A 15,517-nucleotide genomic window follows, 5' to 3' on the forward strand; every position below is an offset into this window, starting at 1 on the left:
TTTACAAAATGAATGCTCTTTACATGTAGTCTTCCTACAACTATTCTACTTTAAGCGTATGAAAATTTGAAATGCTCATAGGGTCTCAACAATCTTTTCAAATTTCTGTAGTGAATTATGCAGAATCTCAACATCGGGCTCATTGGTATACTCAACAACCATTATGATCCTTCGAAATGTGCCAGTTGCCCCCGAAATCTCTTTGACAGAAACCTCCTTTTTTCTTTGTAGTTCATCTAATGAATACTTCCAGCTTGCAAATGTATTCATTACATTGAGATTGAAATCATCTGCCTCAAGCTGTAAGCGAATTATTTCAGTGAAGTTTGTAAGAATATTCTCTTCTTTCCTGAGTTCATGATTCTCAGTGATATCTCCATATGACAACTTCTTGAAGTACTCACTAATCATGTGTTTTTTCTCATCAATCTTCATTATTGCTGCCTCCGCATCCTTCATGAGTTGTTGTAGAACTTGTTCTTGTTAATCATCAGATGCTTATAATCATGAAACATCTCAACAAATGAGATGACTTCATAAGCACATAAACCTTCTAAGTCAAGTTCCATCACACTCTTCTACGCACCAATATCCCCATCTCACAACGGTGTTTGTTGTTTAAGTGATCCTTGAATATCACTTAGTTGAGCGATAACTCCTTTACCTTTCCTCAACATTCTGTGAATATCACAAATAAGTTGATAACCTTGTGATTCAATGTTGGTTACCCATTCATCTATGACATGTGCCTTCCGCTTCTCTCTTTCTGTACATGCAACTGAAACAGGTTCACTACCTGCAGAGGATCTCTTCATTTCTTCAATGATTCCCAACAGACGTGCATGCTCCTCTTTGAGTTTCATTTTCTTTTCCCACAGTTCATCATTCTTTGGAGAAAGAAAGTTAACTGCCTCATTTGCATCCTGTTGATAACATAGCCTTGTTTGTTTACCAAGTTCAATCCTTGTGATTCTGTAATCAACTGGCTGCATGTCTTCAATAGATTTCTCCACTAATGGTTCAACAACTTCAGCATACTTGATGTGATTTTTATCAACTACTACTCGAGAAACTGTCTTAGCTTTTTTATTCTTTGAGACCCTTGGTTTGCTCACTTGCCTGTTAGACTCCTTAGGTGGGATTTCTTCTTTCTTCCTTTTCTGTGTGATAGTGCTCAACCAAGGAGGAAGGCTGAAAGAAGATGCATTGACTAAAGTAGTTACCCTAGTTAACTTTGGATTACCTTGCATAACAATAGTAACTATAGTTGGTGTCTCAATTTGAATGGCCATAGGAGGGGGACTGCTATGTGTGACCTCAGTCATGAATTGCTTAAATTGAGCGGAAGTTACATCAAGCAATGCTGTAGACCGAACAGTAGCAGAAGGAATCAACAAGGAGTATGTATATTCTCAAAATCATATTGATCTCACAAAATCTTCAAAAGATGGATGCTCAATGGAGAATGCATCCATAGCAGTGCTTAAAGGTGAATCATGGGATTCATCTGATATTGGAGCTGAATCCGGAAGAGAGTTTGCAGCGAGAACTTCAAGAGGACATGAAGCAAGAGGTGATGACTCCTTTGATTTCCTTGCTTCATTGTCACTTGAGTCAACTTGAATTGATTGAGATTCAATCCCTTTCACCTCAAGTACTTTTGAATCCTTTCTTTCTTTGATAGAAAGCTTGGGCAAACTTTGAGCAGGAGGCTCAAATGTAGATGAGGATGTGTCGTCTTTACCTTTATACTTTATTTCTGATCTCAAACCAATCAGATTAGTAGATCAAAACCTTTGCCAGGCTTTATCTTGATGCATTTAAGACCCCTTCTCTTCATCCATGTGTTAGTATTAGCAAGAATAGATTGGAATCTATCCCAAATGGACATATTTTCTTTACATGACCATGTAGGAGGAAGAATGGGCAACTTCTCCACATCATGCTAAAAATATTTAGGATCTAGGATTTGATCATCATCGAGTAATTGATGCCAAGTTGAAATCTACAATCTGCTTCATAGTCGACCGAGTATAATCCATACGCTGTATATCCACCTTAGTACGTAAATCAATCCAGAGATCTTCTAGACGATTTATGTGCAAGAATTGCTTCCTCATCTTGTCATGCAACCCTCTCCAATCAAAACAAATCGTGGTTGCAAATTTTTTCAGCGTGATCCTTTGGAGTTAAACTCCATGTTCTTTGCTTTAGGCATAGTGTCTATCGAGTATCCTCCAATCTTCAATGGGTTTTGAGATGAGATTCCCACTCTGGGCCGGTGCAAACTAGACTGATAAGCTTGGACTTCCATAAGTTGCCTTGCCAACTCCATGAGTATGATTTTATTGATAGGATACCTTGGGAATATGTATGGCTCTCCCTTGAAGCATCCAACTTGCAAATATGTGAAGTTGGGGAATTGTAAAAACATACAACCATACTCATTTACCTTGTTTCATGCTTCATTAGATACTTGCTTATTAGGAAGTTATTTATCAAATAAGCACATTAAATGCCCAGAGAAGGCATCCTAAACTCTTTTGAAGTGTATCCAACTTTGATTCAAAGGTAGTTGCTCATGGTACTCCCACACATGAACTATAGACTTGTCATGTCTTGTTGATAAACCAGAAAAGGTGCCCAGAGCAGCAGCCGTGTATAGCATGTAGGAGTTCATGTTGAACACACCAGTAGATAGTACGTTCTCCAATTTCTCACATATTGAGTCACTCACCAATTCAGTCCAAAATACATTCTTTTTTGACTGTATTATGAGTGAGATGTACTTATACATCTAGGGTTCGAAGGTGTTTGAATTCTTGAGCCCTGCCAAGAGATTGAGAAGTGTGATGAGCTCATTTATTTCTTCTTTAAAATCACATATGCATACTCCCTTGACTAGTCATCTGACAAGATTTGGCCTCTTAGTGATCAACCAATTGTCATTTACAGACTTGGTACAATAAGGACTATCCTCATTCCACCTGTCCATAGCCTTCTTCCTAGTGAAATTTGTAACAAATGGAGTGTGAGGAACATGAAATATACAATCAATAGTCTCAGGATCGAGACTAATGATAGTATTACGATCTTGGTCTTTAATGGTTCATGAAGCCACATCAAAGTGTCTTACACAAGCAAGGATGAATTTTGATTCATGAGCTGGCAAGGGCAAAGTAGCTAGAAAATGAATATGATTCCACTTGATTCACGCCATATCTTCAGTAGCTGCAACATCAACTCTCGCAAGGAAATCTCCAATGTTCATGTGAGAAATGTCAGTATCTTGTACTTTATCACAGTATGAAGTTACTTGTGATGAAGGGATGGAGTTATGATATTGATCATATTGATACTTCATCTTCTTTTTGTTTTTTCCCTTTGCTGGTGTAGGTTCCCTTAACATTGCAAAATGGTACGCCTGCACAACTGTTACATGGCAATCCCATAAAATGAGAACGTCTTCACGTGAAGGACCCATAGCAAGATTTTGATGGATTTTGAACAAGATGTGGATGGGGAAAATGGATGGAATGAACAAAGATAGAGAATGAACAAATGGGTCAAATTCAGAATGGCTAAATTATGAGTAAAATAGCTTAAAACGTTTTTTTTGGGATGAATTACATATGCGATCAGCAAGCTTGGATTTAAATGAGCTAGGAGAAAAAATGAATAACACATTGAGCACCTCTTTTTTTAATAAGTGCAAAATGTTTACCGCATAGATTAATTGATTAATGCACATAGACAATGAACAAGAATAGCAACAACAGTACTCCTTTATTCGCATATGCCAAGAGATTACATAACTGATGATAAGTTCCTTTACAATGACCCAAGAGGGTGTATTAATACTCTCCAAAGAACCTTCCCTAAGGGGTCCATCGACTACATAAAAAGATCCTTTCCGAAGGGACTCGTCGGCTGATACACACAACAAGAACCTTCCCGAAGGGCCCCGTTGGCTAATACACAATTTTACCGATGACATCATCCCCCCCAAAAAGAACCGTCGTCTCTGGACAACAATACAACAAAATTGTACAACTAATGACATCAACTAGAATCAAGATACTAGGCAGGGGGACGGGTCCGTGCTCTCAGATTGCTTAGCTTAGCCCGAAGCTTGTAGACCTGCTCTTTTCGAACCTTCAACTCGGCCTTTGCTTCCATCTAAAGCTCAAGCGCTAACTGCATCATTGCTCCAACTTCTCCCATCTCTTTCTCCTTTTCTACTGCCGCCTGCTCCTTCTCTGCTGCCAACTGCGCCTTCTCTGCTACCAACTGCTCCTTCACTGCTACTAATTGACTTTGTCTGACTAACAGGGCTTCCCTCTCGGATTGCCAGGCCACCCTCTCAGATTCCCAGGCTGCCCTCTCTGAAGCCAACCTGGCAACTGACTCCCCCCGAGCTCTCTCAGCTGCTATTTGATTCACTTGACCCCTCTGAAGAGTGTAGTACGCCTCCTTGTGCAACTTCACTATCTCCTGGAGCAAAACCTCAACCTGGCTGTCCACACCAAAATTCATTGTGGTGGCCCAATCCTGACGCATCTCATTAGTCTCTATATTCGGCCATCCCCGCTCCTCAAAACAAATCGTGAAGGCAGCTGGGCATCCTAGTCGCATAAACGAGATGACTCCCTCCAGCTCCTTCACAACCGAATCCAATGCCCGAGTCTCCGTCGAATCCAACACATGGCGAGCTCGGGATGCTAGAGCTGCAAAGTCGGCAAGAAATGCCTCCTTCATTCTTGTCTCCCGTGCTAATGGATGTTCCTGCCCACCCATAGCCATCTCCACGACGTCCGCCATACGCTCTACAGTACTGTGCGACGGTCCAATGTCCTGACCTGGGTCTGTTATCTGTGCTTGAGTGTCTATCTTTGGAATATCATCTCCCGTAGGGGTCTGCAAATAGGCCCTTTGGGGAGCCAGAGCATGGTGGAATCGTGTGCTAAAAAAAGTACTGACTTCCCGAACTCGACTCTCCTTGTCTCACTCAGGTGATGCCAAAAGTGCTGCATCCACCATCACACTGCATCAGATCCTACGACATCCAAGTGTACAACCAGCATACTCTGTCTCTTGGCTATTTGTGATGCTGGGAGATCGGGTTACCTCCATGGCCGTCTCCTCTCCTTCATCTGGTACACTCTCTACTATAGGTGCCTCAACTCCTGCTGGCCGAGCCACGACAACTTCCATTGCTGGCTGTGCTTCGGCAACTCTTGCTGCTGGCTGTGCTACGGCAGGTGCCACGGTTGTTGCTACCAGAAGTGCTTCAGCAGGGGCTAGCAAAGTCTCTTGGCTGACGGGTGCTGCCGACCGTGCAAACCCTATGGCAAACCCAACTCCCGGTCGGGTAGGAGAAGGCCTTATCCCGTGTTGCCATGGTGCTACTACTGTAACTGCCTGCTAGGGTGCACCAGTCATCAGTATCGACCACCTTGTCTGTCCAAACCCTGGAACGTGAGCCATGTGCAAACCCGCTAGCACCAAATAGGGAGTAGCCGGTAGTGAAGTGCACGGAAACAACAAGGGGGTAGCTGTGACAATCTGAACCTCTTCATCATCTTCTTCCCCCACATTGTTTTCCTCAGAAGATGTCTCTTGATGGTCCCTGTCCGATCACCTCACGTGTCCATTCGAGATCTCTTCTGCCCTGCAGAACCCTTCTGGCCAGTGGTTGTATCCAAGTGCTTCCACCACATGATAGGAGGTTCCCCGGGAGCAAGTAGTCTAGGTTTTGCCTCCAACTCTTCTTCTGGAATCATCCGCGCTGCCGCATCGAGGAAGAGACCAATGGCGTAGTGTGGCATATAGAATGTCTTATGTTGGAGAGTCATAAACTCATGCATATGCTCAGCCAGCATAGACGCCCAATCGTACGCCTTTCCATTCATTATTCTATTCATCATAGACACCTGCGGAAATGAGATATCGGATGCCCTAGATGATCCCGTAAGCTTGCTTTTGACCAAGTCCATCGGGCATTGCCATGGTCCCTCTTGAATGTCTGTTTTCTTTAAACCCCTTCCCTTCGATGTCTCAGCCAATGCCTCCTGCTCAGCTTCAGTCATATCTCCACATACCAGTCTAATCAAAAATAGCTTTACTTCCTTAAAAATTTTCTTAGGTTGAACCTTCTTGCCCTGTTTTGTATTGTATATCTCTGCTACGATTTCATTGTCGTCACGGAGCAGTTGAAACTCGACAGTAAACTCCTTAAGATTGTCCCAAGTGGTTAAGTTCTGGGGATCTGCATTGGCGAACCAATCAATTGCAACACCCCGTAGGGTAGCCGAAAACTACCAGACCCATTTGTTTGTATCCGTTATGCCATTCGCCCTCCAAATTGTTTCGCATGTTTTACAATGACGGATTGAATCGGCTGCTCCATCGCCATCGAATTTTGGCAACTTTTCTTTTGGTCTTGCCATTACTATTCGAAGTTGAGGGTGTTGTGTACTTGCATTGTTTTGCACTCTTGCATTGTTTTGGACTCTCGCGCTGTTCTGCACTCCCGCATTGTTCTGCACACCTACACTGTTTGGCACACCTGCGCTGTTCTGCACACCTGCGTTGTTCTATACACCCGCGCTATTCTATACACCTGCGCTGTTCTACACACTTGTGTTGTTTCCGACAATTGTGTTATTTGGTGAAGAAGGGTTTTCATCAACTGAAGCTGTCCGTTCTGGAAGTATATCTTGGATGAAGAGTTCACTCCATGCTCGTGCTCCCTCGGCACTCCGAGCCGTGCAAGTCAATCGCCTTCCATCTGAATTCTCTTCCCTCGGTGTATGCAAGTTCAGAAACTCCTCCCTTGCTTCTTCCACCAATTCCACCCGTTGTCGAGTCTCCTTCAACAATTCTTCCGTGCTACGGTGTCCGTCAGTAATTTGCTGAAACCTTCATTTGCATTTGGCTTGCTGTGCCAAAATTAAGTTTTCCTGTGTGGTGCATATTTCGTCCTTTTTGTTTAGCTTATTCTTATTCTTGTTCAGCTGATTCGGTATTTAGTCTTCATCCGTCTGCTTGCGTACCAGGTCTATCGGGCAACGGTGCCAAATGTTTACCGTATAGATTAATTGATTAGTGCACACAGACAATGAACAAAAATAGCAACAGCAGTACTCCTTTATTCGCATATGCCAAGAGATTACATAACTAATGATAAGTTCCTTTACAATGACCCAAGAGGGTGTATTAATACTCTTCGAAGAACCTTCCTGAAGGGGTCCATCGGCTACATAAAAAGATCCTTCTCGAAGGGACCTGTCGGCTGATACACACAAGAACCTTCCCGAAGGGCCCTGTCGGCTAATATACAATTTTACCAATGACACAAAATGTGAATTTCTATCTGGCAAGCGTGTGGGAAAGACTTCAGCCATAGGGCAGCCATATGGAGGCACATGGAATGCGTAATGGTGGAATTATAACTTGCATTTGCATGTGAGGAGAAAACAAACTCATCTTTCTTTTAAGAGCGAGATTTTACACCCGACTGCATATGCTAGTAAGATGAGACCTTGCATATGCAACTTGGAGAAGAAGATGAAAGATAAAAGGAACATCTTCAAAGACAAAAACATGCAAATCTGAAAATGGAAATGACAATGACTTGCAAGAACATTCAAAAAATATATACAAATGCCTTAGAGAAAATAACTAAGGAAAATTACCTCAACTCCACCAAAAATGAGAAAGACAAATCCTTGTCCAAATCTTGAGCAAATTTGAAAAGAATCCAAGAGATTTTCAGATTTTAGATTTGTCCAAAGCCAAGACTTTAAATAGATTTCCAAATCCTCATAACATGGTTCGAATATGGACATGTGGATATGGTTAGAGAAATGCAATGCCCAAAATGTGGAACGAATCGCCTATGTATGAGCTGTTTTGAGTGAGGAACATGCCCTAAATGGGCTGTTTTAATCAAAACGCATATGGGGATCCATATGCTTTTCCTTCAAAAATCGCTGCTTAGAAAAACCTTCAAAAATGCCTTCGCATTTGATAAAAATGGGTCTTTTTGGCTGGATAACACTAGTCAATATTGTGCTCGTATATGGATGCGGTTTTAGATGGCATCAACACTCGGAAATAATGCCAAAACCTTAACCAAAAATGGCTGAAAGTAATTATGAATTTTTTGAATACAAATGTATATATCAAACTACATGCATTAGGAAAGAAAAACAGAACCCTTAAGGATTTGTTCAAACGTTGCCTTCAAATGCTTTTTTGGAGGGCAAATGCATGTCCCAAAACACATGCAATTTTAACAAAAATCGCCACTTAAGGCTTTCAAGAGAGAAATGCACTTTGAGAGGGCAAATACATATGTTTTTTTATAAAACATATGCAATGTCAAGGAAAATTGCCACTTAAGTCTTTGGATGCATTTTTTGGAGATGTAAGCGTATTGGGAAATATCCAATATGTTATAAAATTGCCACTTTTGCTTGAGAGGGGTTTTATAAGTCAAAACACATTTCTTATTTGCATTTACATATGTTCAAAACATATGTAGTTGGCTCAAAAAAATGCCATTTATGCTTGTAGATTTGAAGGAAAGCATGTTCTTTAATTAAAAACATATGTATTTGGGTCCAAAATCCCCACTTTGGCTTAAAATGAATAAAGAACTCATCTTAATTTTACATTTACATGTAAATGAGTTTGAAAAACCCATTTTAAATGGTGATTTAAAAACACATGCATTTAATATTTAAAAATGAACTTCAAACACAATTACATATGCAATTGCATTTAAAAAGTACACTTTTAATGATGCTGGGACTTAGAATTTATTGAAAGTGGATTTTCATGAAGTGTTTGCATGTGGATGTATGCAATATGAAATAAAAATCTCACTTATACACTTAAGTTGTCTCATGTAATTATATTTAAGTATAGTTTTAATAAAGTAACATGAAAAATAACCTTGAAGTAAGGTATTTTCATAAAACATAAAAAACTATGATCAAATCAACTCAGAATGAGTTGAAATTTTAAAATGGACACAAAATCCACTTTAAATATCAAATATAACTTTATATCGTGTGATTGTCAATAGAAAGCCCACTTTTATGAGGTTTTGAAAAAAAAATTGCAGTTGAACTGAAAAACTCTACATTTTCCCTTATAACTTGAGCTAGACAACTCCGATTTTGACGTAAGTTAGATCTAATCGAGTGGAATTCCAAGGGCTATTCACCTAAGGCAAAAGCAAGACCACGAACTATTTACAACTCAAAGAAAACAAAGAAAAAAGGGGAAGGTTAACCAAAAATCGAGTGTTTGCAGTAAGAGAAGGAAAGCTCTTAACTACAAACAATTGGGGATAATCTCAACGGAGAACTTTCAAAAGAACACATAAATAAAACTACACAAAGAGCAATTCAAAGATAATGAATCCATGATGCCTAATAAATGCATTGATCAAAGAGGATGCACTTACGAATCCATGAGAAAATTGCGTAGGGTTGCCTCAATTTCAGGATGTCAAAATTGAGGACAACAAAGCATAAGGAGAACTATTTTTTACTAGAAGAATATATATGAACTCATGGAGCCTTAACTGAGCTATCTTGTACTAAAGAATGCATGTAAGATCCATATGTCCATAAATCTTCCGTGATTAGTTTGCTGAGAAAGTGAAGTTTGAATGCACAAATTAAGCGTATTGTTGCCATGCTCATCTTAGAGTCTCTCAGCCTAGGCCATTCTCAGAATCTTATGCAAGATAAGAAATTTAGGAAAACTGTTTCTAAGATATAGTTCACTCTTTAAGTTGTTTTATATGTATGGTTTACGCTGAACCTAGAAAATTAACTTCGTGTTTTATTGACTTGATGTTTCTTACATAAGGATGGTTTTATTCGTATCTTACTATTTTCTTAAAATTCAAGTGTGCATTATGTTTGAATTTTATCATTTAGGACAATTTCAAATAGGCAGACTTTGCATTCTTACTATGTTCTCTTCTTTGTCTGCAGTAAGGTGCAGGAAATTGATGGGATTGAGATTGACACAAGACTCCTTTAGAATTGAAGCATCAAATGCAGATATTGGAACTGGCAGATATGAGGAAAATGATGGAAATAGTCCACAGGAGCAAGTTTCTGTGGATCAATCCCAGATTGATAACGTTTCACTTTTGTATGTTGTAACTTCAGTTTTGATTTCCTTACCTAAAATGTATATCCTTATGTTTGAAATTATGCTTGTTGAGGAAAGAAAGAACAATCATCGAAGAAATCTAATTTTATTTTTCTTGAATCAGAAATTTTTCACACAAGGGCTTTAGCAATTGTAAGGTGGTAAGAATCAGGATATATTTTTGTAGGCATCTGTTTTTCTTATGCTACTTTTTATTCTCATTAGCTCCATCGATGTCATTCTTTGAATGATGTACGCATTAATCCTCGTTCATGTTACTAAATTTTCACACGTCAAAATTCAGTTCTAAACTATGTACAAGTGAAGATAAGGTACACATTTCTTGTGTCCAGCTCATATCAATTGCCAAATCATATTTCACTCAGAATAAAAGAATAGCATAAAATGTCCTTTGTATTATACATCATGATATACATTTGATATTTACAAAACTGAAATGAAAATGAAATATTGAAAGTAAATGCCTCTCACACAATTGGCCGTGAGAGTAGCCCCTAATGCTGATATCTATCTTTAGATAATATGAAATTAAAGAAACATAGAATTATAGAGAGTCATAGAGAACCAGTCATTGCCTGTATTGATTGGTCACGCTGCCTTGCTCCAATCCCGCTTGTCTGCTGCCTTGGTCCATAGCTCGTCCAAGTGTTAGAAACCTGCATACATAAGATGTGTTAGATCTAATGGATCTAAGCAATGACAAAAACACCTCACCTTATACACAAATATTCTATGCTATCATCATGTCATACACTTGCATAAAACAGAAACATATACCAGTATATCAAAGGCAATCATAACATCAAGTTTTATAGCTAACATGTTTGCTTCTTATGCAGAATCTTATCTCTTATAGGTACACAGATACAACTGCAGGTTCCCATGAGGGTTATTGAGCCCGACTTGCCTATAAGAGAGAAGGTTGAAGAAGCTGATCAAAAGTACCACAAAAGAAACATAAGGGCAGCAAGAATAGGAAAAGTGTAGAGCATATGACACATCAAAGTTGTATTTTCCAAGAAGAATGTTACAAATGTACAGCCAGCAATGCAACTTGATGTAATGATAAGGAGCAGCAGACCTATAATTAATAGCAACAGAGTGTACAATCCACTCAAAATAAAGGCAAGCAAACAAGTGATCTGGTGACTAATATGAATAATCAACGATATGTTGTTTTCTAAATCAGCGACCATGTATCTCAGGGTGAAACAATCAAGAGTACATGCTGCTGCTAACAAATAGACAGAAATGCTGAGAACATAGTATGAAAAAGAGAATTCATAGTATTGATAAATAATGCATTTTAAGTATGAGCAGCAACATGCTCCATGTCTATGCAAAAAAGGAGTTTTACCATAGTATTTCAAGCAAATATAATGATTTGCAAAAGATTAATGGAGAAAAGATATGGTCATTGCCAAATACCCAAGATGAAAGCTATAGGAAAGTTTCAACCATCATATACAGATAAGATTGCACTCACACGTGGAAATAAACTTCCACATCTATGACTTGCAGTATAAGATCTAGGTACGAACTGTGCAAACAAAGAAAGCATAAGTAAAGAAGTCATGCAAACAATTGCAGATTAAAAGAGTGATGTTGGTTATGAACGGTTTTGATGACAATGCTACATTTGGAAACAAGGAGAAAGATTTTTTGTTTTAAAAGTATGATGCAAATATGATAATGTTCTTGTTGCATTATCAAACTAAGACTCTGTCACATTGTTCAATACACAAAAGATACAGAACGAGTAAATCAGTATATTGAGCAAAATAACCAAAACATCACTGAGTTAACAGGGACAAATATTGCTAGTGCATTTGGTGATGAAACTGTTAAGCTAAAAAAGAATTTGGACATATGATTCTTTAATCTTGACATCCAGAAATGCAATAATTTGATGTGGTGCTGAAATTATGTCTCTTGATAGGGAATATAAGTCAGGCCGCTGGTTTGTATCATGACTGCCAGTTCCTGTTGCCAGAATGGTGATCTTCTTTTACCCGCAGTATTTATAATGGTATGAGAAATCAGAGCACATACCCAGAATGTCAACTACAATGACAAAGAGCTCATAAAGAAAATAATAATGGAAATATTGTCAATCTTCTCCCAGAGTGCTCAAACGACAAATCTATCTGATGCAATAGAGAAATAAAAAAATCAAGCCATTGCAGACGGTTTCTACTCCAGAAATTTTATTTTTCCTCATGGTGGCTCCCAGGATAACAGAAAATAAATTTAGCAGATTTATGGAGACAATGTCATGAGTTATGGTGACAAATAGAAAATTTCAAGTTCATCAATGAGGAAAACTTGCGGCTGCATAATGAAGTCCCATGTTCCTCCACAGATGGTAGTTAGAAAGTGTTGGGTGGATATTTTGCAACCGACAGTTTTGGGTAAAAATCTAGTCGCAAAATAGGATGACCAGCCACAGTGTGTGAGACAGTCTCTCTCCTACCTTAAAGGGAAGGCTCCCCCTTTTCACCATTCCTTGGATCAACTCAAGGTAAGCAAGAAGTTGAGAGATTTTATAAAATGGGTGTTACCAATATTCTTTCTTCGTATCTTTCAAGAAATAATCCATTTACTCGTGGAGTGAGTAATGGGCAGGGTGAATCTCTAACTACAATTCTATCAAGAGCTAGAAACAGTGATACCGATAAACCTTCACTAACTCAAAGGTTAGCTGAAAATGTACCAGTTCGGCTTTAAGTCTAGTCGTACTTCTATATGGAAAAACTTTACAATTAGGGCACAAAGACTCCCAAAAGTAAGAATAACTTAAATATTTTGCAAATTATGAAGAAAACATAAGCTACAGACAAAAAGTAAGAATAACTTAAATATTTTGTGAATTAAGAAGAAAACATAACCTACAGACAAAGCGTCTAGCTAGATATTCCTACGATTGCTTCTGGTCAAGCCTCTGGCTCCAATTGCTTCTTAACTCTTTTCTATTCAATTCATAAGATACAATTACTAATAACACAAGATAACATGAATCAAAGATAACTTGGATGAATTATAGACAAAGCTTACAACTCACACAAATAACAATTTTACTTAATCAAAGTTAAGTCTCAAATGCTCCTTTGTATTCACTTTCTCTCAAAATAGTGCTTACACAAACAAAGTTCTGCTAGCACAATTTCTCGAAAGCTCTCTTGCATAAAGATAATGATGATTTTACAATGAGGGGGCACTCCTTTATATAGGCACGAGAGTTAAGAAAAAGTTGGAAGAAAAAGTGGGAGCAACTCAACCAACTTTGACTTAGTCTAACTATAGAAGAAAATAAAGGGTTACATGCAACTGCATATGCAATGTTACATCCTTTTACATACATATAACTCGCATTACATGTAATTACACTTTCATGTAATGCATCCTTTACAACTACTAACATGACATAAAACAAAAACAACAATCTTAAAGATTGTTTCTGAGTGCCTTGAATTTGACAATGATGTCATGCACTGTTGGAAGATCAACAATTTCCATAGTCTTTGATATGGCTTCTACTCTCACTGCATTTTCATACGCTAATTGCACAACTTTGAAATTTGCTGTTATAGTATCTAACAAGTGTTTTGTCAAAGATTTATACAAAACAAATTTGTTTATCTTGTGTGAACCAAAATCTTCAAAATCTATATCAGCATTGATCTTGATTGTATATTCTGAATTTACTCTCTCTGCTGCAATAAGATTACTAGATTCATCAGTGAAATGGCATCCCATCTATTCCAAATCATAAATAACACTTGTTTCAACTGCTTGACAATCTCTAACGGCCATATGCAATTTTGTGATCAGCTTCCTCAATGTTTCCTCTTTGTAACCAATGAGCCCTTGAAATCTGAAGAACATTTCAAATGATGGAAGAATGTCACATGAGACCAAGGCATCCAGGTCGAATTTCACCATTTCATCCCAATCATCAAGGATTTCCTTCAAGTTATCTACTTCTTGAATCAAAGAATAAATTAAGTTTCATTCCATTTTATTCATCTCTTTCACACGCCTAAGAATTGCAAATGTTTCTGTGATGGCTTGAACTCTTTCAGAAATGATTTCCTGTATCCAAGACTTGGCAGCTTCAATCAACCTTCTCTCCTTAGACATTTGAGACATAACAACAACACTCTGAGAAGATTGTTTCTGGATGACCTCATTCAGAGACTTCCTGTTTTATTTGATTCTTCTTTTCCCAAAGCTCATGATTGCTCTTCGATACATTAGCCAATGCATCTTGAGAATCTTGCAAACAACTCAAACATGATTGCTTTCCAATTTCAACCTTAGTAAACTTGTAATCAGAACTAGTAAGTTCCTCAATAGGTTTACCTACCAAGGGCTCAACAATTTCAACAAATTTGGTTTTGTCAGAATCAACCAAAATTCTGGAAATAATCTTATCTTTTAAAGATTTGGATTTGGTCTTCTTAATGGGAAGATTGTCAGGAGGAACAACCACTTTCCTTCTTTTTGTTGTTATTTTGCTCAACCATGCAGATAGGCCGAAACTTTCATCCGCATAAACAGATACAGTGGAAACCTTTGGCATTGATCCAAATTGTATTTCCATAGTGATTGAGCAAGATTCAATTTGCACAGCTGAAGGCATAGGAACATGCTGAGAAGACTCTGTCATGAAAAGCTCAAATCTTGTCAAAGATGTATCAAGTTGGGAAACTTGACCACTGGTAAGAGTTGGAAAATCTTCAAAAACATCTGCTAAATGATCATATTGTTCATGTGCAGGGATGCGAGGAATGACAGAGGAAATAGGAAGAGCCATGGTATCAACCTCCAAAACTAGAATGGAAGGAGTGAAAATAGTGGAGAATGAATCCACGTCATCATCAACCTCATGCAAAAAAGGCTCTTCATGTATAGAAGACGCACAGGCTTGTGTAGGCTTTGGCAGAGATATGATCATGGTTTTCCCTTCATCTGAATCTCCTTTATCAGATTTTGTTTCCAATTCTTCTTCTGATTCTTCCACTAATTCTTGAATTGGTTCAGTAACTTGAGATGATTTAGTTCTTTTTCCGCCCTTCAATTTGGATTTGAGGGAACACTTAGTATCAAAAGATGAGACACCATCTTTCCGTGTGATTTCTAGTTATGATTTCCTGCCAGGAGGATCAAAACTTCCACAATCCAAGCCCATCTTAAGATTAACTCTTTTAAGGCCGTCACTTTTCAACCATTTGTTGGTGTTTACTAAGATGGATTGAAATCTGTCCATGATAGACGTACCTTCCTTTTGTTGCCATTGGATAGGAAAATGACACTT

At 38.4% G+C, this 15,517-nt stretch overlaps 1 protein-coding gene across 7 annotated transcripts in view; it reads left to right on the plus strand.

The window, feature by feature from the left end:
- Window positions 1-15,517, plus strand: part of LOC149555646 (protein PAM71-homolog, chloroplastic) — a 206,861-nt gene that overhangs the window by 9,661 nt on the left and 181,683 nt on the right. For all 7 annotated transcript variants that reach the window (XM_089829760.1, XM_089829764.1, XM_089829761.1 and 4 more), the window contains exon 2: window positions 10,017-10,179. In XM_089829760.1, coding sequence (XP_089685886.1) covers window positions 10,017-10,179 — 163 coding nt within the window. The remainder of the gene's footprint in view (window positions 1-10,016; window positions 10,180-15,517) is intronic.

This window comes from Cupressus sempervirens, chromosome 5 (assembly GCF_028749045.1).
Source record: "Cupressus sempervirens isolate cs-2001-9-10 chromosome 5, ASM2874904v1, whole genome shotgun sequence".
Classification (NCBI taxonomy): Eukaryota; Viridiplantae; Streptophyta; class Pinopsida; order Cupressales; family Cupressaceae; genus Cupressus; species Cupressus sempervirens.